Source organism: Hemitrygon akajei, chromosome 2 (genome assembly GCF_048418815.1).
Source record: "Hemitrygon akajei chromosome 2, sHemAka1.3, whole genome shotgun sequence".
NCBI classification, from domain to species: Eukaryota; Metazoa; Chordata; class Chondrichthyes; order Myliobatiformes; family Dasyatidae; genus Hemitrygon; species Hemitrygon akajei.
In genome coordinates, this window is record NC_133125.1 from 13,890,870 (window position 1) to 13,916,849 (window position 25,980).

The following is a 25,980-nucleotide window of genomic DNA, read 5'->3' on the forward strand; positions in this document are numbered from 1 at the left end:
AAGAGCTAGAGTAGGTTAAAAGGGTGGCACAACATCATGGACTGAAGGGCTTGTATGTGCAGTATTGACCTATATTCTATGTTCTAATTTTAACTTCACCCACAGTTCTACCTAAAAGGCGACAAGTCCACATCCAACTTCTTCAATGCGATGAAAATTTTGGCCCCATCTCCCCTTCAACAAGGGAGTTCTGGACTCCAAAACCTTCTGGGTGATATTTTCCCGTTCACTTCCTCTCTAATACTTCAACAAATTCCTGTAAATATTATTATCCTCTGCTAATGGAGGAAATACCTTCCGACTTACTCATTCAAGTCCATTCTTTGACCTGAAACTTTAGGTGTTTCTCTATTTACTGATGCTGTCTGACCTGCTAAGTAATTCCAGCTTTTTCTGTTTTTATTTCAGATTTCCTGCACCTACATAACTTTGTTAATAAATATACATAATAACATATACATACTTCGATAATAAATTTAGTTTGACTTTGATACAAGTTAAGAATCTCCTCATTTTCCCCAAAAATATGTACTCCATTTTACCCAATCTTTCTTGTCTCACAAAGAATGCAATTTTACCCTGAACTCAAAGACCTGTTTAAGAATAATTTTATGATGTTTTCCAACAAAAAAGAATTTAGCAAATAACTGTACAGCAATGTTTGGGTTATGACTAGAGATAACGGGGGCTTTGGAATGTGTGTCATCCAATGACAGGCATGTTGTTCTTTCGTGTGGGTCTGAGAGAAGGGATTTTGCAGTCTTTTACTCGGCGGAAGATGGAGAGAGAAGATGCCAGAACGGGGAAGTTGTAGTCTGCAGGACAGAGTGGACATGGAATGGGGTCGGGAGTCGATGCCCGAGAGGAAAATCAATGGAGAACGAACAGAAGGGGAAAATGTGAGGCTGGGCCAGAGGCAGTCTTCCCCTAGACGAACACATGCTGGCCGAACCTGAGGGCTACATAACAATTTACATGTCAGAAGAATTTGTAGAACAGTTTCGCACCTGTGGAACAGGAGATTGTGAAGTGAGTGAGACAGTCCTTGTGGACATTACGCACAAGGTTTAAAAGGCTACTGGAACTTGTTGAGACATCTGCAGAACAGGAGACTGCTTGGGTTATTAATAACTTAGCAAGGGTCAATAAAAAGGTTTAAGTGGAGTGACCTTTGTGGGAGCGACCTTTGTTGGAATGGGCCAGGGAGAGAGTGGAAGGCTTTGGCTCAACAGGCTTCAGCGAGAACAGGCAGAGACCGGCTGTTGAGTTCTTTGGTTGTGGAGCTTCAGCTTAAGTTGGGGCCAAAGTGTAGTCGGGATGGTAGTTAAGGCAGCGGAATGCTCCTCCTGTAAGGTGTGGGATTGCCGGATACCCACCGGTCTTCCTGATAACTTTCTCTGCAGGAAGTCCACCCAAGTTCAGCTCCTGACTGACAAGGTCAAGGAACTGGACAAACTCCAGAAAACCTGCAGATGCTGGAAATCCAAGCAACACACGCAAAATGCTGGAGGAACTCAACAGGCCAGGCAGCATCCATGGAAAAAAGTACAGTCGACGTTTCAGGCTGAGATCCCTGCTGGGGGGATGGCCTATCAGGGTACTGAGGCTCAGCAAGTAAGGGTAAAATCCAGAAGAGCGATGGAGATAGGAGACGATAGTTAAGAGGGCAGACAAATTCTGTGGTTATGAAAGACACCAAGATGGGGTGCTACCTCCCAAGTGCTAGGCTGAAGGAAATCTTAGAGTGGCTGCAAAATGTTTTCATGGGGCAGGGTGAGCAGCCAGAGGTCACGGTGCACACTGGCACCAATGAAATACCGTAGGTAGAACGTGAGAAGAGGTCCTGTACAGTGAGTATAGGGAGTTAGAAAAGAGGCAGAAGAGAAGTAGTAGTCTTCGAAGTAATTCTCTCTGGATTATCCACAGTGCTGCGTTCTAGTCAGGGGAGGAATAGGATGATAGTGCGGATGAATGAGTAGGGGCAGGGTTTCAGCTTCTTGGATAATTGGAACATTGTCTGGGAGAGGGGTGACCTGTACAAGAAGGATGAGTTGCACCTAAATTGAAGGAGAACTAACATCCTGCCCATCGCTAGTGCTATTTGGGAAGGTTTAAATCAGTTTGGCAGGGGATTAGGAATCAGAGCACCAGGTCAGGAAGTGGAGGGATGGAGAGGAGGGTAGACGTCAGGGCCAGTGAAAACAGGCAGGAGCAATGTGATAGATAAAATGGGACAGATTGTGCATTTTAATGCTAGGAGTATTATGGGTTAAGGTAATGGAATTAAAGCGTGGACCAGTGCATAGAACTATGATGTTGTGACCATTACAGAGACTTGGTTCAGAGAGACAGGAATGGGTGTTTAATATTTTAGAAAAGATAGAGTGAGGTAGAAGAGGTGGGGGAGTTGCAAATCTAATCAGAGACAATATCACGGTTACAGTCAGAGGGAACATAATGGAGGGGGGGTCACACACTGAGTCTACATAGGTGGAACTCAAAAACAGGAAGGGGGCAATCACTCCCCTTCCCCCCCCCCCCCCCCACCAATAGCCACTGGAACAGATATATAGGCAGAATAAGGAAAGGTGCAAAAAAATAAGGTTGCTGTCATGAGGGACTTTAACATCCGTAACATAAACTGGGACCTTCTGAGTGCAAGAAGTTTAGATGGGGCAGAATTAAGAGTGTTTCTTAAATCAACATGTAGAAAGTTTTGCCCATTATCACCTGCTTTATTTGTGTTGGCAATAGAGCCATTAGCTGAATTAATTAGAATGGACCCAGACATTAAGGGTTTCAGAGTTAATCAGGAAGAATACAAGATTAACTTAATTGCTGATGATGTTCTGCTTTATCTAACAAACCCATTGCACTCGTTGCGTAAATTATCCTATAGATTAGAAGAGAATGGGAAAATATCAGGTTATAAAATAAATTGGGATAAAAGTGAAATTTTACCTCTTACTAAAGGAGATTATAGTCAATGTCGATTAATAACCCAATTTAGATGGCCGGCAAATGGTATAAAATATTTAGGTATAAGAGTTGATAATGACATAAAGAATTTATACAAATTAAATTATTTACCACTATTGAAAAAAATTCAAGAAGATCTTGATAAATGGATGGTATTACCAATAACATTAGTAGGTAGAGTAAATACCATAAAAATGAATATATTCTCTAGACTACAATATTTATTTCAATCACTACCAATACAACTACCCCAGAAGTTTTTTCAAGAGCTAAATAAATATGTGAGGAAGTTTCTTTGGAAAGGTAAGATGTCAAGAATATCGTTGGAAAAATTGACATGGAAATTTGATCTAGGAGGGCTACAACTTCCAAATTTTAAGAATTATTATAAAGCAAATCAACTTAGATTTATTGCATCTTTTTTTGAGAAAGATAAACCAGCATGGATTGGATTAGAATAGAACTAGATAAAATAGGAGAAAACACACCAGAAGATTTTATATATAAATGGGAATCTAAATGGATACGGGAAAAGAAAGAATCTCCTATATTAAAACATTTGATTGACTTATGGAATAAGATAAATGTTGACGATGAGACAAAGAAATCCTTATTAGCAAAGAGATCTTTAATTCAAAATAGACTTATTCCTTTTACAATGGATAATCAACTTTTATATAATTGGTTTCAAAAAGGGATTATATAGGAGATTGTTTTGAAGGAGGTATATTAATGTCATTCGATCAATTAAAGAATAAATATAAAGTATCAAACAACACTCTTTTTTGTTACTTTCAACTAAGGGCTTATTTAAGAGAAAAATTAGGTCAAACAATGTTATTGCCGAAATCTAATGAAATAGAAACTTTAATTCAAAAAGGAAAGATTAAAAAGTTTATCTCTTGTATGTATAATTTGATTCAAAAACAGGCAATTAAACAAGGAGTCCATAAGTCAAGACAAAAATGGGAAAGTGACTTGAATATTAAAATTGAAGAAAAAAATTGGTCAAGACTATGTCTTGAGAGTATGACAAATACAATAAATGTCCGATTAAGATTAGTGCAATATAATTTTTTACATCAGTTATATATTACACCACAAAAAATAAATAAATTAAACCCAAATTTATCTGATTAGTGTTTCTGATGTAACCAAGAAATTGGTACTTTTTTATATTCTACTTGGTCTTGTTCTAAAATTCAACCTTTTTGGACAAATTTAAGAGTTTTATTGGAACAAATTATTGGAATACAACTTCCACATAATCCAATATTACTTTTACTAGGTGATATTGAAGGGATAAAACCGATACCCAAATTGAATAAATATCAGAAAGAATTTATAAAAATTGCATTGGCAGTAGCCAAAAAGGCTATTGCAGTTACTTGGAAATCAGATACATATTTAAGTATAGATCGTTGGAAGAAAGAAATTTATGGCTGTATTCCACTTGAAAAAATTACTTATAATTTAAGAGATAAATATGAAACATTTTTGAAAATTTGGCACCCTTATTTACAAAAGATAGGATTAAATATATAGGTGCTCCGAAGATGAAATAATTGGTTATTTGGGGAAAGAAATAAGTATATATACTAAAGTTATTACGAACTCCATGGAGCATGTGGGGATCTTCCAATATCCAGGCATTCTTTCTTTTTTTTTCTTTCTTTCTTTCTTCTTTTTTTTCTATAGGGATGTTAGGAGGAGGGGTTAAGGGGAGGGGGGGATGGGTAATATACATTTTTTTTCATACACTTTTATTCTGTAATTACTTGAAAACACAATAAAAAAATCTTTTAAAAAAAACATGTAGAAAGTTGCACAAGAGGAGGGACTGTACTGGATCTGGTGTTGGGTATTGAGCCTGGCCAGATCACCGACCTTCCAAAGGGTGAACAGTGACCACAACTCCTGAAGTTTTAAGACAGCAATAGATAGCGAAAAGTATGGACTTTGGGGGAAGAGTATTAAGTTGGAGCAGGGCAAATTATGAGAGCATTGGGCAGAAACCAGGAAGAGTTAATTGGGAACAACTGTTTGGAACAAGTCCACATCTGACATGTGGAAGGTGTATAAAAAACAACTGCATAGAGTAGAGGACAGGTATGTTGCAGAAAGAAGAAAGGGGAAGGGTGACACTATCAAAGGTAAGATTCTTAACAGTGTTGAGGAGCAGAGGGATCTCTGGCTGCAAGTTCATAGCTCCCTGAAAGTGGCTACACTGGTGGTTAAGAAGGCATTTGGCACGCTTGCCTTTAATACTCAAAGCATTGATTTCAAAAGTCAGGAAGTTATGCTGCAGCTTTATAAAACTCCCATTAGGCCGCATCTCGAGTAATGCGTACGGTTCTGACCACCCCATTATAGGAAGGATGTCGAGGCTTTGGAGAAGTTTTAGAAGAAGTTTACCAGGAAGTTGGATTAGAGGGCATGTGCTATAATGAGAGGTTGGCCAAACTTGGGTTGTTTTCTCTGGACCGTCACATGCTGAGGGGAGATCTGATAGAGTCTTTATAAGATTATGAGAGGCATAGATAGAGCAGAGACAACATCTTTTTCCCAGGGTTGGAATGCCTAATACCAGAAGGCACACATCTAAGGTGACAGAGGTAATTTCAAAGATAGATAGATAGATAGATAGATAGATAGATACTTTATTCATCCCCATGGGGAAATTCAACTTTTTTCCAATGTCCCATACACTTGTTGTAGCAAAACTAATTACATACAATACTTAACTCAGTAAAAAATATGATATGCATCTAAATCACTATCTCAAAAAGCATTAATAATAGCTTTTAAAAAGTTCTTAAGTCCTGGCGGTTGAATTGTAAAGCCTAATGGCATTGGGGAGTATTGACCTCTTCATCCTGTCTGAGGAGCATTGCATCGATAGTAACCTGTCGCTGAAACTGCTTCTCTGTCTCTGGATGGTGCTATGTAGAGGATGTTCAGAGTTTTCCATAATTGACCGTAGCCTACTCAGCGCCCTTCGCTCAGCTACCGATGTTAAACGATGGGCAAGTTCTTTTTACAGGATGAGTGGTGGGTGCCTGTAATGCACTGCCTCGGGTGGTATAGTAGAGGTAGATACATTTGAGGCTTTTAAGAGATGTTTAGATGTTAAGCACACGAATGTGAGGAAAATGGAAGGATATGGACTTTGTGTAGGCAGAAAAGATTAGTTAAGTTGACCATTTGATTGCTAATTCAATTTGCTCTGCACAACATTGTGGGCCAAAGGGCCAGTTCCTGTGCAGTACTGTCCGACGTTCTATTTAACAATAATTTACCTAATCAATAAAGGGATCATGTTTTGCGCGGGGGCTGAGAGATTTGGGGGGCCGATGTTGTTGTTGTGTTTTTGTTAGTTTTTTTTATGCAGGAGAGGGGGATTTTGGGACCGATGTTCTCGTCACATTTGAATGGTAGGAAGAGGTTTGGGGAGGGAGGTGGCTTGACGATCGTACTGTCGTTCTTTTTTCGTGTGGTGGGTGGGTTTGCTGTTTCCCTTTGAACTGACGTCCATGTTTTTTCTTTGTTTTGTGGCTATCTGGAGATGAGGATCTTAGAGTTATATTATCTGCACACATAATTTGACAATAAATGAACCTTTGCATGTAATGGGGTAAAAGCCCTGAAAATGAGTCAGTCCAGGTAGAATTGTTCTACAAATGAGCCACCCAATGCATCTGTCACTCAGGGTTTTGAAGCTCATTGTCAGCAGCTTCTAAACACTGGGTAGAAGTTTTCTGTGCCCGGCTGTCACCAACTCAGTAAATACTAAATACTCCATCTGGAATTGCTATAACATGACCCACCATAAAAAAATGCATTTTCTAAAGGCTCCCTCCTGGAAAGTGCTATAGGGCTATAAAGACATAAACCAACCCATCTCAAAAGTTTCTTCTCCCAGGCAGTTAATCTGATTAACCGTGCTTGTTGGACCACTCACCCCTCTATCTATCATCGCACTCACCGCACTGCACCGTGAACAGTTTAAATCATTTTTTATATAATGTTGTTTATGTTGTAAATACATGCTGGTATTTATTATTTATGCACATTTTATTCTAATCCATACTTTAAATTCTATCTTTAATTTTATGTAACTCTGATTCTTTATAATTGTTGAACGTTGTTCAATAAAAAATGCCATAAAGAGAGAAAAGATGAAATATGAAGGTGAGCTTGCCAATAATATAAGAGCATACAAAAAGCTTTTTCAGATATATAAAGACTAAAAGAGAGTCGAGAGTGTATATCGGACCACTGGAAAATAACGCTGGAGAGGTAGAAATGGGGGATACAGAAATGAAGGACAAACATAATAAATATTTTGTGTCAATCTTCATTGTGGAAGACACTAGCAGAATGCCAGAAATTTGAAAGTGTCGGGGGGCAGAAGTAAAGGTAGTTGCTATTACTAAGGAGAAGGTGCTTCAGAAGCTGAAAGGTCTGTAGATAAGTCATCTGGACCGGATGGACTACACCCTAGGGTTCTCAACGAGGTTGTTGAAGAGATTGTGGAGACATCAGAAATGATCTTTCAAGAATCACTAGATTCTCAAATGGTTCCAGAGGAATAGAAAATTGCAAATCTCACTCCAAGAAGGGAGGGAGGCAAAAAAAAAGGAAACTATGGGTCAGTTAGCCTGACTTTAGTGGTTGGAAAGATATTGGAGTCCATTACTGAGGATGAGGTATGGGGTACATGGAGGCACAAGTTAAAATAGGCCATGGTCACCATGGTTTCCTTAAGGGGAAATCTTGCCTGACAAATGTTGGAATTCTTTGGGGGAGTAACAAGCAGGATAGACAAAGGAGAATCAGAGGCTGTTGTGCACTTGGATTTTCGGAAGGCCTTTGACAAGGTGCCACATAGAGGGCCCACGGTATTTCAGTGAAGATACCAGCACAGATAGAAGATTGATTGGCTGGCAGAAGACAAAGAATAAAGGGGGCCTTTTCTGGTTGGCTGCTGGTGACTAGTGATGTTTCACAGGTGTCAGTGTTGGAACCGATTCTTTACACGTCATATTCCAGTGTTGTGAATGACAGAACTGATGGCTTTGTGGCCAAGTTTGAGGATGACACAAAGATACGTGGAGTGGCAGGTAATGCTGAGGAAGCTGGGAATCTACAAAAGGAATTAGACAGATTAGAAGAATGAGCAAAGAAGGGACAGATGGAACACAGTGTGGAGAAGTGTTTGGTCATGCACTTGGGTAGAAGGAATAAAGACATAGGCTATATTGTAAACAGAGAAAAAATTCAAAACTCAGAGGTGCTTGGGAGATTCCCTAAAGCTTTAACTTTCAGGTTGTAAGGAAGGCCAATGTGATGTAAACATTGATTTTGAGAGGACTAGAATATAAAAGCAAGGATGTATACTTGTAGAGTACTGCACACAATTTTGGGCTCCTTATTTAAGAAAAGATGTGCTGGCATTGGAGAGGGTCCAGAGGAGGTTCATAGAAACATAGAAAACCTACAGCACAATACAGGCCCTTCGGCCCACAAAGCTGTGCCGAACATGTCCTTACCTCAGAAATTACTAGGCTTACCCATAGCCCTCTATTTTTCTAAGCTCCATGTACCTATCTAAAAACCTCTTAAAAGACCCTGTCATTTCCGCCTCCATCACCGTTACCGGCAGCCCATTCCACACACTCACCACTCTCTGCATAAAAAACTTACCCCTGACATCTCATCTGTACCTACTCCCAAGAAACTTAAACCTGTGTCCTCTTGTGGCAACCATTTCAGCCCTGATAAAAAGTCTCTGACTATCCACACGATCAATGCCTCTCATCATCTTATACACATCTATCAGGTCACCTCTCATCCTCCGTCGCTCCAAGGAGAAAAGGCCAAGTTCACTCAACCTGTTTTCATAAGGCATGCTCCCCAATCCAGGCAACATCCTTGTAAGTCTGCTCTGCACCCTTTCTATGGTTTCCACATCCTTCCTGTAGTGAGGCGACCAGAACTGAGCACAGTACTCCAAGTGGGGTCTGACCAGGGTCCTATATAGCTGCAATATTACCTCTCGGCTCCTAAATTCAGTTTCCATGATTGATGAAGACCAATACACCATAGGCCTTCTTAACCACATAGTCAACCTGCGCAACTGCTTTGAGCGTCCTATGGACTTGGACCCCAAGATCCCTCTGATCCTCCACACTGCCAAGAGTCTTACCATTAATATTATATTCTGCCATCATATTTGACTTACCAAATTGAACCACTTCACACTTTATTTTATTGTCACCAAACAATTGATACTAGAGCGTACAATCGTCACAACGATATTTGATTCTGTGCTTTGCACTCCCTGAAGTACAAATCGAAGTAAATATAATAAAAAATTTAAATTATAAATCATAATTAGAAAATAGAAAAGGGAAAGTACGGTAGTGCAAGTCAGGTCTGGATATTTGGAAGGTACGGCCCAGATCTCGGTCAGGATCCGTTCAGCAGTCTTATCACAGTTGGAAAGAAGCTGTTCCCAAATCTGGCCGTACGAAACTTCAAGCTCCTGAGCCTTCTCCCGGAGGGAAGGGGGACAAAAAGTGTATTGGCTGGGTGGGCGATGTCCTTGATTATCCTGGCAGCACTGCTCCGACAGCGTGCGGTGTAAAGTGAGTCCAAGGATGAAAGATTGGTTTGTGAGATGTACTGGGCTATGTTCACAATCTTTTGCAGCATCTTCCGGTCTTGAACAGGACAACTTCCATACCTGGTTGTGATGCACCCTAGAAGAATGCTTTCTACGGTGCATCTATAAAAATTAGTAAGGGTTTTAGGAGACAGGGCAAATTTCTTCAGCTTTCTCAGGAAGTAAAGGTAATGGTGGGCCTTCTTGGCAGTGGACTCTGCTTGGTTAGACCAAGTCAGGTCATTTGTGATATTCACCCCGAGGAACTTAAAGCTTTTGACCTGTTCCACCTGTGCACCATCGATGTAGATGGCGTCGTGCGGTCCGCTACTCCTTCTGAAGTCAACAAGCAATTCCTTCATCTTGCTGACATTGAGGGATAGGTTATTGTCTTTGCACCATGCCACCAGGTTCTTAATTTCCTCTCTGTACTCAGACTCATCATTACCCAAGATACAGCCTACAATTGTGGTGTCATCTGGGTTGAACTCCATCTGCCACTTCTCAGCCCAGTTTTGCATCCTATCAATGTCCTGCTGTAACCTCTGACAGCCCTCCACACTATCCACAACACACCATTCATGACAATGATTCCTAGAATGACAGAGTTAATATATGAAAAGAGTTTGATGGCTCTGGTCCTGTACTCGCTGGAGTTTAGAAGAATGAGGGGGGATCTCATTGAAACTTTACAAATGTAGATGGGGAGCCCAGGACCAGAGGGCAGAGCCTCAAAAAGAGAAATGTCTATTTAGAACAGAAATGAGGAGGAATTTCTTTAGCTAGAAGCTAGTGAATCCGGTGGAATTAATTGCCACAGATCGCTATGGAGGCCGTCATAGGGTATATTTAAAGTGGAGGTTGATAGGTTCTTGATTAGTCAAAGGTCATGGGGACAAATCAGGGGAATGGGGTTTAGAAGGATAATAAATTAGCCATGATGGAATTGTAGAGCAGATTCAATGGGCTGAATGGCTTAATTCCGCTCCTATGTCTTATGGTCTTATTTCCTGTCAGCCTGGACCTACATCACCCAGAAATCACAGATCAGTACATACTCAGATCTGTGATCTAACGCTCATGAGCGACTCTGGTGATACCCGGCAGACGGTGACATTTCTCACACACTGACAAACATCACTGTTTAAGGCAATCTGCACTCTACGTTAGAGATGGTGTTCTGGAGATGAAAATGCAGCACTTTATGCAAACAGAATCTACAAATCATGTAAATTCTAACAAATGTTACAGGCAGAAATGGGACGAGCCGCACTGGGACACTGAGGCCTCAAGTCCTTTTATTGAAAGCACACGGAAGCTCAACAAAAATGGCAGAAGCCACACGTGTTCCGAGACTACACAGCAACTGACCCTGTTAGGTACCTCCTGCCCCACCTTCAGAACAGTGTCCCACATTGGCCTTCCTCTGTCACCTCAGACCAGAGGCAAAAGTTATCCTCCACTTCGAGGAACTACCCTTGAGAAGTAGTGGTTAAAGACTACAAACACAGGAATTTCTCCCCACATTTGATGCATAACTAGCCCATGAGACCATAAGATAAGAAGCAAAATCAGGCCACTTGCTCCATCGAATCTGCTCTGCATTTCATCATGGCTGATCCAATTTTCCTCTCAGCCCCAATCTCCTGCCTTCTCCCCGTTACCCTTCATGCCCTGACCAATCAAGAATCTAACTTCAGGTCTTAGTTCCTACACTTAGTACATTCATGCTGAATGTATAAATCACCTTTCAGATGTAATACATTTCCAACATTTTAGGAAAATTCAAACTCGTTAAAGCCAAAATGTAAACAGAGTTCTCTTATGATTTTGGGAAATTAAAATCATACCTTGTGTAAATGTTGTCCACAATGCCAATCAGAGCTTCTTCCGCCGGGACGTAGGACCCGATCTGTGCCATTATAGTAATCAGTGCGACTTGTCTAATATAAGAACTCTTTCCTCCCATGTTGGGCCCAGTAATCACCATAGCTCTCTGGCCATCTCCCTGAGAAGCAAGGTCCATCAAAAGAACAATTAGCAGTCTGTCGATAGTACCAGAAGCCTGGGTGCAGGCTCAGTAGTTAGTAATACTGCAGTATACATTCACACTAGTTTTGTGCAATACACATATCATCAATGGAGGTGAACAGACCCACACAGCCAATCGGCGACGAGCTTTTCTCTCCACGTCACAACTGAGTTGCTGAAATGATGACCAATCAGCTGATTGGCAAGTATACATAGGCCAAGCAGTCAGAGGACACACTATTAGCAGCGCACTGATGATGTCTCCTTGTATGGCGAGGGAACATTTGTAAGTAAATTGTCAAGATCAGAGAACAGCTGAACCCAACACACAACATGCTGGAAGAACTCAGCAGGTCAGGCAACATCTACTGTGGAGAATAAACAGCCAACATTTTGGGGCAAAACCCTTCCTCTGGCTTGATTCTGCCTGGTCTGCTGAGTTCCTCCAGCATTTTTGTAGAACAGAGTGATCTAGGAATAATGGTGCATAGTTCCCCGTAGGTGGAATCTCATGTGGATAGGGTGGTGAAGACAGCTTTTGGTATGCTGGCCTTTATAAATTAGAGCATTGAGGTGAAGAGTTGGGATGTAATGTTAAAATTGTACAAGGCATTGGTAAGGCCGAATTTGGAGTATTGTGTACAATTCTAGTCAACGAATTATAGGAAAGATGTCAACAAAAGAGAGAGAGTACAGAGGAGATTTACTAGAATGTTACCTGGGTTTCAGCACCTAAGGTCTTTATTGAACAAGTTAGGTCTTTATTCTTTGGAGCATAGAAGGTTGAGGGGGGACTTGATAGAGGTATTTAAAATTATGAGGGGGATAGATAGAGTTGACATGGTAGGCTTTTCCCATTGAGAGTAGGTGAGATTCAAACAAGAGGATATGAGTTGAGAGTTAAGGGGCAAAAGTTTAGGGGTAACACGAGGGGGAACTTCTTTACTCAGAAAGTGGTAGCTGTGTGGAACGAGCTTCCAGTAGAAGTGGTAGAGGCAGGTTCGGTATTGTCATTTAAAGTAAAATTGGATAGGTATATGGACAGGAAAGGAATGGAGGGTTATGGGCTGAGTGCAGGTCAGTGGGACTAGGTGAGACTAAGCGTTCGGCACGGACTAGAAGGGCCGAGATGGCCTGTTTCCGTGCTGTAATTGTTATATGGTTATATTTTGTGTGTGTCGATCAAGATTCCCATTATCTGCAGAAACTCTTGTGTTTTATTCTTTATTAAGAATAATGATTGTCATGACAACTTGTCATAAATTACCTGTAACAGTTTTGGAATATTGTGCTCAGTTCTGGTCGTTTCATTATAGGAAGAATGTGCAAGCTTTAGAGAAGCTGCACAGCAGATTTACCGGGATGTCGCCTGGATTAACATACACGTCGTATGAGAATAAGCTGAGCGAGCCAGGACCTTTCTCTTTGGCGTGAAGGATGAGAAATGACTTGATAAAGATGTACACGAGGCATTGATAGAGCGTACAGCCAGATACTTTTTCCGAGGAAGAAAATGGCTAACACGGAAGACATAATATTTAGGTGACTGGAGGAAAGTATAGGGGCGATATCAGGGATAGCTTGTTTTTTTTCAAAAAAAAAACCCCACAAAGAGTAGTGGGAGCACGGAACACACTGCCGGGGTGGTGGTGGAGGTAGATACAGTAGGGACATTTAACAGACCCTTAGACAGGCTCATGGATTAAAGAAAAATGGTGGGCTATATAGGAGGGAAGCATTTGATTGATCTTGGAGGCGGTCAAAGGGCTGGCACAATATTGTGGGCTGAAAGGCCTGCTGGTCTATGTTCTAGCAGAAACATTGCAATGGTTTCACACTAAAGAGCAGGGAATACAAAGGAACTTCCATCCAGCAATATACCTGGAAAAACACAAGCACTAGTGCCACAATAATCCACAAAGAGAACCTGAAATATCTGCTCATGAGAGCTCTTGGTTCCAAGTAATTAGATTTTAGCAACGGCAGAAGTTAAAAAGCTGGTCAAATTTTAATATAACTGCTATCAAGATACCAAAGTGGCTCCTAAAGTCTCTCACCTCCAAATTACAGACTGCCCACGCTGGAAATACAGTACTGCTCCTTTATCATCACTCTGACCAGTTTTTATCATTCTCTGCCTAATATCACTGAGGAGGAGCCCTCCTCATGTGGTGCAATAAGTCATATGGCAGATCCACAAGATATACTGGCATTGCTAGTCAGTACTGGCAAAAGACGCAACGTTCACAAAGCATTTTGTCACGCCTCACAAAAATTAAAGATGAAAGGTTCACTTTATTTGTTACATGCATTTTGAAACATCAAAATGCATCACACACAAAATGCTGGAGGGACTCAGCAGGCCAGGCAGTATCCAGGGTTTATCTACGATAACATGCCGAAAACTTACTAACCCTGGAATGTGGGAGGAAACCCACACAGTCACGGTGGCAAACTCCTTACAGACAGCGGCAGGAATAATGACAGAATTTAAAATCTGTGTTATTGTGAATAATATTCTAAAAAGAAACGTTGATAAAAGTCAAAAGGGAAAAATTAGTATCCTGCGTCCACGTAAAGCTAACCTTCAAAAACCTGATATGTAATTGTGTGGAAACACAGGCTCACTCGAGTCAGGAATGCGAGTCAGGATCCGGAGGGCTAGTGGGGAGTGCAAGGATCTGCTGTGTAGCTGGGACCCAGGTGTCAGCCAAAGCCAATACCGCAAACTGGAATGCTGGGAGTCAGGAAGGTGAGCAGGTCGACAGCTGCAGTCAGTTCCAGAAGTCGCGTACATTTCCCATTCACTTAACTCATCCGGTTGACTGGAAAATTTACTACTCCATAGTGCCACATGCTACAAAGTGAACTGAGGCCTTGTTTGGATATTACAGGAGGAATATCCAATGGCTGGAAAACTGCAGAAGTCCCAAGGGCACTCCATTTATACAAGTTTTACTACGCCTCTACTGATCTCTATTGCATTCAAGTTCAACGCGTATTTTAATGTAGAGGAGCTGGAGTTTCAAAAAAAAAAATTAGCCTATAATTGCAAGAATCAAAATTAAATGGTACCAGATTTAATTCCAGCCCAGTGCAGAGAGGTCACCAGAATGTGTGGAGCTGGCCTAATTTATTATTCAGAACAGGTTTCTGGAACAGGAAATATCTACTGGCTAGAGCTCACCACACAGCAGAACAAGAGCAAGCAGTTTTTTTTTTAAAGAGGGTCAAGAGAAGGGATGTTCTTACCAATCCGCCGCACATTCTTTCTTTCTACAAAAGTATACTTGGGAGGAACTTGTCCCTAAGTCTCTTGGTGTTTACGGAACCCATGGGGTCAGAGGAGAGATGAGCTACATAGGGCAGCAAATGAGAGGCAAGAGTGGGTGCCTGGAAGGTGCTGCCTGGGGAAGTGGTGGAGGCGAATCATGTTGCTTGGATGAAAGACAAACGTCTGCCGAAACAAATCTACTCCCAGCTTAAAGAAGGCAAGTGTAAAAGAGGCGGACAATGGAAGAGATTCAAAGACATCTTAAAAGCCAACATGAAGAAATGTAACATCAACATCAACAATTGGGAAACCAATGCCAAGGACAAACCATCATCCAAGATGGAACAGCAACTTTCGAAGCCAACAGATGTGCAGAATTAGAAGAAAAGAGAGGAAAATGGAAAGAGAGGCAGCAACAACCAAAGCCCGATCTGCCATCTGGAACTACCTGTCCTGACTGTGGAAGAACTTTCAAAGCCAAGATTGGACTCATAAGCCACTTGAGAGCCCATAAATAGATCAACAGAACGAAGACCGTCATCCTCGACCTCGAGGGATAGCCACGACGAGGACGAGAGGCATTTAAGTCTTCAAAGTAAATTTATTATCAAAGTACACATTTATCAGCATATACAACAGTATTTAGAGTGAATGTTCTTGTTTATTTGTATATTTAAAGTTAACAGTTATATATTTGTTGCTGCTTATGTGTGATTCCCTGGCTTTGTTAGTGGAATTTAGTGTTTCTGCTTTTGTTTGTGTTCAATAAAAAATTTTAAAAGTTTAAAAAATTTTTTTTTTAAAACCCTGAGATTCATTTTCTTGCGGGCGTACTCAGTAAATCCAAGAACCATAATAGAATTGATGACCGAATGTACCACACGGGACAGACAAACAACCAATGTGCAAAAGACAACAAACTACGCAAATACAAAAGAGAAAAATAAATAATCATAAATAAATAAGCAATAAATATCGAGAAAATGAGATGAAGAGTCCACGAAAGCAAGTCCACAGGTTGTGGGAACTGTTCAGTGATGGGGCAAGTGAAGTTGAATGAAGTTGTCCCCACTAGTTCAGGAGGCCCATAGATGGGAGCATGCATATACAGAAAATGGAGCAATGTGGATCATGTGCAGGCAGAAGGGATTAGTTTAATTCACCATGATTGGCTTAATTAGTTCAGAAGAACATTGTGGGCTGAAGGGCCTGTTCTTATGCTGTGCCGCTCTGAGTTCTAAAGTATCTTGGTGACAGTCCCTGAGATTAAACCCAATAATTTTTAAACAGTTATTAATAAACAAATATTGTGTATGACATCCATGAATGATTACATACAGTATTCCATCAACATAAATGCAAAAGCAGGTAACAATTTTACTGAATGAATCATATAGATACTGGAACATTCAGTAGGCCAGGCAGCACCTGTGGAAAGAGAAACAGGGTTCATGTTTCAAGTGGAAGGGATTTTATTAAATATGCATTCAACGTACTGTCTCAAATGATAAGACCCTAAGGCATAAGAGCAGAATGAGGCCATTCAGCCATTCCATCATGGCGGATTTATCAACCCCATTCTCCTATCTTCTCCCTGTAACCTTTGATGTCTTGACAAATCAAGAACCCATCAACCTCCACTTTAAGTATACTCAATGACTTGGCCTCCACAGCTGTCTGTGGCAATGAATTCCACAGATTCACCACCCTCTGACTAAAGAACTCTCTGTTCTAAATGGACGTCCCTCAGAAACAACACTGGAAAGACTCCCCACACTTGGAAATTTGTCCTGAAACATTAATTCTGTCTCTCTCTTCACATATTTATTTACACAGAGAGTGGTGGGTGCATGGAATGACCTGCCAGGGGGGAATGGCAGAGGCAGATACATTAGGGACACTTAAGAGATTCTTGAATGAGCACATGGTTGATGGAAAAATGAAGGGCTAAATGGGAGGGAAGCATTAGATTAATCTTAGAGTAGGTTAAGAGGCCAGCACAACATCGTAGGCCGAAGGGCCTGTACTGTTCTATGTTCTATATGCTGCCTAAGAATTTCTAGCATTTTTGCTTTCCTATATGAAGCCATTAACCTCAACTTCACCCATGGAGTGGCTTTATTTTCAGCAAAACAATACATCAGCTGAGAACTGACATGGCTCATATTTTCCACAATCCCACAGCAATAACATCAGGTGCATTTTCCTTGTGCACTATACATCGAATTAAGACAAATGGCAGCCCTTTGCACTAGCGAAGGCCTGGCACTGAAACGAACCTTGCTTCACACACATGGAGACTTGAAAAATCATTTCAGATCAACATTTTTCCAAACTCTGTTCCCTGGATAATTTGAAGAGCAGTTGGAATAAAAAAAAGATTATTTATTCTCCTGCCTGAATTAACAATTTTCTTTCAAACCTTTCCAATTATCCTAGCTTGTGAAGAGAAACCCAAACTCCAAACAGCAATGCTTCACATGAAATGCTTTAGAACTTAAATACTCTTAATCCAGAGAATCTTCTATTACCATTTCTTCCACATGGAATATCTCTTGTTGTTTCATTAAAACAACAAGTTCCTGGATATGATTCAAAGAGACTGGAAGACTCCAATAATCAATTATCTAACTGGCTGTATAAGGGGGGAGCACTGGACACAATGGAAATAAGCTGTAGAAAGCTGTAAATTCATTCTGCTCCATCATGGGAATGAGCCACCTCAGCATACAGCCTTCAAGAAGTGAAGCCTCAAAAAGGCAGCATCCATCATTAAGGACTCCCATCACTCAGGGCATGCCCTCTTCTCATTGCTACCATCAGGGAAGAGGTACAGGAGCCTGAAGGCACACACTCAATGTTTCAGGAATGGCTTGTTAGATCATAAGACCATAAGATATAGGAGCAGAATTAGGCCATATGGCCCATCAAGTCTGCTGCGCCATTTCATCATGGCTGATCCAATTTTCCTCTCAGCCCTAATATCCTGTCTTCGCCCATATCCCTTCACACCCTGACCAATCAAGGATCAATCAAATTCTGCCTTAAATATACTTAAAGACTTGGCCTCCACAGCTGCCCATGGCAAAGAATTCCACAGATTCACCACTCTATAACTAAAGAAATTCCTCCTTATCTCCATTCTAAAAGGAGATCCCTCTATTCTGAGGCTGTGCCCTCTGGTCATAGACTCTCCCAACATAAGAAGTATTCTCTTCACATCCACTCTATCAAGGCCTTTCACCATGTGATAGGTTTCAATGAGGTCACCACTCAATCTTCTGAATTCTAGCAAATACAGGCCCACAGCATCAACACTCTTCATATGACAAGCCATTCAATCCGGGAATCATTTCCATGAGCCTCCTTTGTACCCTCTCCAGTGTCAGCACATCCTTTTCACAGCAAAGTGGTCCAAAACTGCTCACGATACTCCAAGTGAGGCCTCACCAATGCTTTATAAAGTCTCAACATTACATCTTTGCTTTAATATTCTAGTCCACTTGAAATGAATGCTAACATTACATTTGCCTTCATCATCACAGACTCAACCCGCAAATTAACCTTTAGGGAATCCTGCACAAGGACGTAGCACCTCAGTTTTTTGTATTTTCTCTCACCTTATAAACTAGTCAACCGTTTCATTTCTTCCACCAAAGTGCATAACCATATACTTCCCAACACTGTATTCCATTTGCAGTTTCTTTGCCCATTCTCCTAATCTAAGTTCTGTAGCCTCTCTACTTCCTCAAAACTAACTGCCCACCCGTCCACCTATCTTCAAATCATTTGCAAACTTTGCAAAAAGCCATTAATTCCATCATCCAAATCACTGACACATAACGTAAAATGAATCAGTTCAAAACACAGACCCCTGCAGAACATCACTATTCACCGGCAGCCAACCAGAAAAGGCTCCTTTTATTCCCACTCTTTGTCTCCTGCCAATCAGCCACTACTTTATCCATGCTAGAACTTTTCCTGTCAAAACATGGGTTCGTAACTTGTTAAGTAGCCTTTTGTGTGGTACCTTGTCAAAGGCCTTCTGAAAATCCAAGTACACAATATCAACCAGTTCTCCTTTAACTATCCTTCAAAGAATTCCAACAGGCAAGATTTTCCTTTGAAGAAACCATGCTGACTATGGCCTATTTTATCTTGTGGCTCCATCACCTGAGACCTCATCCTTAATAATGGACTCCAACATCTTCCCCACCACTAACATCAGATTAACTAGCATATAGTTTACTTCCTTCTGCATCTCTGCCTTCTTGAAAAGTAGAGCGACATTTGCAATCTTTTAGTCTTCCGGAACCATTCCAGATTCTAGTGATTCTTGAAAGATCATTACTAATGAAACCCCTTTTTATTGGGGAATCTCTGGAAATGCGGCTCAGCAACCCTCTGAACACTGGACGGCCACTGGGCTCCGCGGTGAGAAACCCACCTTTCGTAGGCTGCGTACGCCTAGGATGTGTATGACTTTGGACCCATCAAACCCATGAGGTTGGAATGCCTCACCCACCCAAACCCTGTTTTTTGTGAATGCTGTGTAATTTACTGCCCCCGGCAAGAAATAACAGATCATACACCACATACAATGAACCTGAAGTATATTTAAGAAAGTTAGTTTAAGCAAACAGCTATTAAATGAAAAAAAGAAAAACCAAAAAGGGACCCATTACTCTTAAACAGTCAAGTGTGCACGGAAGTTGGAACTCATCCTGAGCTTTGTCTGTAACTCACGCGCTGGACCCTCGGTCCAAGTGAAAGCACACACCACCCTCCAAGTGTTGCTCGAAATCCATCTTGAACAAATGGGAGTTTTCCACGGGAGTATTGGTCCTTCCTCTTTGAAGCCATTCATCTGCACAAAACATCTGTGTAACAGGGATGGCATCCTCAGCCAGCTTCCCCCTTGTCTTCTGTTAGCTCCTGCCAAAAAAAGACCCCCACCCACACCAGCGTCCCTCGCCAAATCTTCTCCCAATTCCACCGTCCTGATTGGCTGACACCACATTCCTAAGTTAAACAACAAAAGCCTCTTATCCCAGTTCAGACCCAAACAGGCTGAAAGCAAAACAGACTACTCCTACAGAACTGCTGAAATGAAATACTTACAACATAGCAGTAAAAATCTTAACCATGGCCTCCACAATCTCTTCAACCACCTCCTTCAGAATCCTGGGGTGTACACAATCTAGTCCAGCTGACTCTTCCTTCAGACCTTTCAGTTTCCCTTGAACCTTTTCCCTAGTAATGGTAACTTCACACACTGCATGACCCCCCTTCCATCAGATTTCTGAATGGACCATGAACTCATAAACACTACTACTTCTGTTTCTCATTCTGCACTACTTATTTAATTTTATAATATATAAAACGTAGAGCAGTGACACCTGGACTGGAATGTATATATCGTTGTAATCTATAGTTTTTATTATGTATTCCAATGTACTGTCATTATACCATTACCTCTGGTCAAAGAGCACTTTGCGGAACAGTTAACTGCCGGTTAACTGTCGGCTAACTATTACTTGGATTGCACTACCTGTATGTATAATCTATATTTTCATTTATATTTATCATTATTATTGTTATGAGCAGAGAGACAACATCTGCCGGAAGTAAATTCCTTGTATGTGCATAGGTACTTGGCGATTAAAGTCTGATTCTGATTCTGATTCTGATTCTATTAGAAGACATTCAGTCAAGGTGCCAACTGCAGCTTCATTGCAAACCATTCAGAGGAAATGTTGACTGAATACTCACATGCAGTCCAGTGCTATTGGGAACATACTGTTCCTGTTCACCCATCAGAACGTCAATCACAGGGTGCCTTCCTTTCTTGATCACTATCTGCCTCATTTCTTCAAGCACCGTCGGTCTGTGTGATCAACATAAAATGTTCCTCTATTATTTAAGAATGAAAGGGTATTATCTCTACATTCATAAGACATAGGAACAGAATACGGCCATTCTGTCCATCGAGTCTGCTCCGCCATTCCATCATGGCTGATTTATTATCCTTCTCAATTCCACTCCCCTGCCTTCTCCCTGAAAACTTAGATGCCCTTACTAATCAAGACATCAACCTCCACTTTAGATAAACCCAATGACTCATCCTCCACAGCAGACTGTGGCTATGAATTCCTCAGATTCACTACCCTTTGGCTAAACAAAACAAAACTTCCTCATCTCTGTCCTGAAGAGTCATTCTTGAATTCTGAGGGTGTGTCCTTTGGTCCTAGACTCTCCGACTACAGGAAACATCCTCTCCTCATCCACTCTGTTTAGGCCTTTCAATACTAGATAGGTTTCAGTGAGATAGCCCCATTATTCTTCTAAACTTTGACAGGTACAGGCCCAGAGATGTCAAAGGTTCTTCACAGGCTAACTGCTTCATGCCCAAAATCATCTTGTGAACCTCCTCTAGGCCCTTTCCAATGCCAGCACATAGTTTCTTAAATAAAGGGCCTAAAACTGCTCACAATATTCCACGAGTATCTGCAGGATCTCTTGTGCACATTAGATTTCAACTCAGATTCAGATTCAAACCTCCATCCAATCAAATTTCTCAACAAAGGTGCTACCAAGTGCGGAGAGCTACTGCAGAACTGAGAGTCACAACTAGAACAAAGTGTATGACTGGATGTTCAGAAGCTCCAGCAAGCAGCAGAGCAGCCATGCTGTTGTTCTAGGACTCCTACCAACTGTGAATTCTTTGCTGATTAAAATAACAGAAACACTTATTTTGACACCTGGTACAGGACTGGGAAAGAAACAAGAATCTATGAATCACTGATAATGAAGCCAGTGCATTGGTTGACTGGAGCTTTTGAATAAATATGGGATCCATCCAAACTAACTGAGTGCCAATTTCTTTTAGTTCCATGATGAAGGAAACATACAGTCCAAAAACACAAACACTGCAAGATTAAACTATACATCGAAATAGCAGCAAAAATGCCATGCCCGCTCGACAACTTTAACCATCCTACAAGTGAAAACATCACAAAACGATGAAACCCAAGAGTTCAACACAAGGTTCTGCAGATGTTGAAAATTCAGATCAATACATATCAAATGCTGGAGGAACTCAGCAGGTCAGGCAGCATCTATGGAGGGGAATAAACAGTCAACGTTTCAGTCTTGATGAAGGGCCTCAGCCCAAAATACCAACTGTTTATTTGCTTCCCCCTCACCTGGCTTCATCTATCACCTGTCAGTGTGCGCTACTTCCCCACCCCCTGCCTTCCTATTCCAGCTCCTTCCCATTTCCTTTCCAGTCCTGACGAAGGCTCTCTGCCTGAAACATCGACTGTTTATTCCCCTTCATTGACGCTGCCTGACCTGCTGAGCCATTCCAGGGTTTTGCGTGTGCCACCCAAGGATTAGTTGTACCAAATGAGCCAGGCATTTTATTGAACGGAACGCTGGATATTGAGGTCTGAAGCATCAGAAGCGTACATTTCTGCTGAAAGCCATTAACTCGAGATCAGAGGTGGAAAAGAATCTTGTAGTTTCAGATACTCTCTTAAAAGACTTCATCAATGAGGCATAAACCACATTCAATGACAATCTTACGCCAGTTCTATGTGTTTTTAAATAACTCAGTTTACATAAAAAGAATGAGAAAGACAGTACTGTGCAAAAGCATTAGGCGCATATATATTGCTAGGTTGTCTACCACTTTTGCACAGTGCTGTATTTGTCAATGTGGTGTGGAGATCAAGTTTATAAATCTGGCAGGAGCAAAGGATGTCGGGAATGGCGAGGGTGAAGCAACGTGGGAGGTAAAAGAAAGAGTTCCTGGGGTGGGGGGTGGAGTGGGTGCAGACACACCCAGCCCTGAGACACCAGGCAAGGTCATTTGATTCCAAACAATTGGTTTATTGATCATTACAGAATGTCTCTTTGTTGCTTCCCACTCCCTCCCACCAATGATTCCCTTTTCCCTGCCCCCTTCCAACTCTCAGAGTCACAGAAAAGTACAGCATAGAAACAGGCCTTTTGGCCTATCCAGTCCTTGCTGAACCATTTAACCTGCCTACTCCCATTGACCTGCACCAGGACTATAGCCTTCCATTCCCCTATTATCCATGTACCCATCCAAGCTTCTCTTAAATGTTGAAATTGAGCTCACATGCACCACTGGCAGCTCATTCCATACTCTCACAACCCTCAGAGTGAAGAAGTTTCCCCTCATATTCCACTTTAACTTTTCACCTTTCACCCTGAACCCATGACCTCCAGTTGTAGTCCCACCCAGCCTCAGTGGAAAAAGCCTGTTTGCATTTATCCCCTACCTTCATAAACTTGTATACCTCTATCAAATCTTTTTTCATTTTTCTATTCTCTAAGGAATAAAGTCCTCGTCTATCGAGCTTTTCCCTTTATTCAGGTTCTCCAGTTCCCGCAACACTCTTGTAAATTTTCTCTGCACTCTTTCAATCTTATTAACAGACTTCCTGTAGGTAGGTGACCAAAACTGCACACAATACTTACCAACACTTTATATAACTTCCAACATAACATCCCATCTCAATACTTTGACTTATGAAGGACAAGGTGCTAAAAGCTTTCTTAACGACCCTATCTACCTATGACACCGCTTTTAAGAAATTATGGATCTATATTCCCAGATTCCTCTGTTCTACTGCACTCTTCAGTACCCTACCGTTCACTGTGTTATGTCCTACACCATGGTCTGTCCTCCCAAAGTGCAAGACCTCACACTTGTCTACATTAAATTCCATCTGCCATATTTCCAGCTGATGCAGATCCTTCTGCAAGCCATGACAGCCTTCCTCCTGCCCACTACACCCCCCCCAATCCTGGTGTCATCCACAAATTTGCTGATCTACTCAACCACATCATCGTCCAGATCATTGATATGGATGACAAACAGCAATGGACCCAGCTGATTCCTGCAGCACACCACAGGTCACAGGCCTCCAGGCAGAGAGGCAACTATCTATATCTCTCAGTCCACAATTTGTTTATTTTTGTAGCAGCAGTAGAGTGCAATAGATAAAATCACCACAGTACTGTAGCTACAAGTACATTATGTGCCTACAACTTTTGCACAGTACTGGAATCTGGACAGTGACAAACATTGGTAACAAGCAGAGATTCCGATTCATTTACTTATCCCACGGTGGAATGCGTCTTCTGTGTTAACAACTAACAGAACCTAAGGATGTACTGAGGGCAGCCCAGAAGGAATACTTAATAAAGGAAATCTGAACAGTTCCTCTGGAAACAAGCTCGGTCAAATGTATTTTAAAAGAGAGATAGAGACAAGAGATTCTGCAGATGCTGGAAATCTGGAGCAACACAAGACAAAATGCTGGAGGAACTCAACAGGCCGGGCAGCATCTATGGAGTACTTTCACCAATCAACTTCCCAGCTCTTCACCCCATCTCCTCTCCTGGTTTCACCTATCATCTACCACCATGTAGCTCTTCCTCCCCCTCTGCATCTTACTCTGCCTTCTCTTCTTTCTTTAGAGTTCAATAGATAGATAGATAGATAGATACTTTATTCATCCCCATGGGGAAATTCAACTTTTTTTCCAATGTCCCATACACTTGTTGTAGCAAAACTAATTACATACAATACTTAACTCAGTAAAAAATATGATATGCATCTAAATCACTATCTCAAAAAGCATTAATAATAGCTTTTAAAAAGTTCTTAAGTCCTGGCGGTTGAATTGTAAAGCCTAATGGCATTGGGGAGTATTGACCTCTTCATCCTGTCTGAGGAGCATTGCATCGATAGCAACCTGTCGCTGAAACTGCTTCTCTGTCTCTGGATGGTGCTATGTAGAGGATGTTCAGGGTTTTCCATAATTGACCGTAGCCTACTCAGCGCCCTTCGCTCAGCTACCGATGTTAAACTCTCCAGTACTTTGCCCACGACAGAGCCCGCCTTCCTTACCAGCTTATTAAGACGTGAGGCGTCCCTCTTCTTAATGCTGCCTCCCCAACACGCCACCACAAAGAAGAGGGCGCTCTCCACAACTGACCTATGGAACATCTTCAGCATCTCACTACAGACATTGAATGACGCCAACCTTCTAAGGAAGTACAGTCGACTCTGTGCCTTCCTGCACAAGGCATCTTTGTTGGCAGTCCAGTCTAGCTTCTCGTCTAACTGTACTCCCAGTACATCAACTGTTTACTCTTTTCCATAGATGCTGCCTGGCCTGCCAAGTTCCTCCAGCATTTTGTGCGTGTTTCTATGGAGGGGAATGGGCAGTTGGCCTTTTAGGCCGAGGCCCTGCATCAAGATTGGAAAGGAAGAGAGGAAAACCAGACTAAGACGGTGTGGGTAGGGCAGAAGAAGATAAGCCTGGCAGGTGATAGGTGGATCCAGGGAGTGGAAGGGTAGGAAGGGGAGGGAGGGGAAGAAAGGAATGATGTGACAAGCTAGGAGAGGGTGAGTGGTAGAGGTAAAGCCATTTGATAAAAGAGAAATAAAGAGAAAGAGGTGGGAACCCAGGGGGAAGAGCTAAAGGTGATGGGCAGGTAATAACAGCAGGGAAGGAGTTAGAGAAAGGGAAACATGGTTAATTTTTCAAGTTATTGAGATGTGTAAACAGGCCCTTCCAGCCCTCTGAGCTACGCTGCCCAGCAATCTTCTGATTTAACCCTGGCCTAATCATGGGACAATTTACCACAACGAATTAACCTACTAACCGGTACCTCTTTGGATTGTGGGAAGAAACCTACACGGTCACGGGGAGAACGTACAAACTCCTTACAGGCAGTGGTGGGAATTGAAGTCCGGGAAAGCGGAGGGGAGTGATTACCAAAAATTAGAGAAATTTAAATTGACGCCATCAGTTTGGAGACTGTCAAAGAGTAGTCTTTTTAAAGAGATACCTGAATGCACACAAGGAGATGGCTGGTGAAGGGTATAAGGTAGAATGTCTAAAGGGAGCCTGAGGGGGAACTTCTTCACTCAGAGCGTGGTGAGAGTGTGGAACGAGCAGCCAGTGGAGGTGGTTAAATCTGAATA

General features: G+C 41.7%; 1 protein-coding gene across 1 annotated transcript in view; it reads right to left on the reverse strand.

The window, feature by feature from the left end:
- msh3 (mutS homolog 3 (E. coli)) overlaps positions 1-25,980 on the reverse strand; it is a 237,635-nt gene that overhangs the window by 99,175 nt on the left and 112,480 nt on the right. Inside the window, exons 19-20 of the mRNA XM_073067310.1 lie at positions 20,724-20,838; positions 11,497-11,654 (exon numbers count right to left, since the gene is read on the reverse strand). Coding sequence (XP_072923411.1) covers positions 11,497-11,654; positions 20,724-20,838 — 273 coding nt within the window. The remainder of the gene's footprint in view (positions 1-11,496; positions 11,655-20,723; positions 20,839-25,980) is intronic.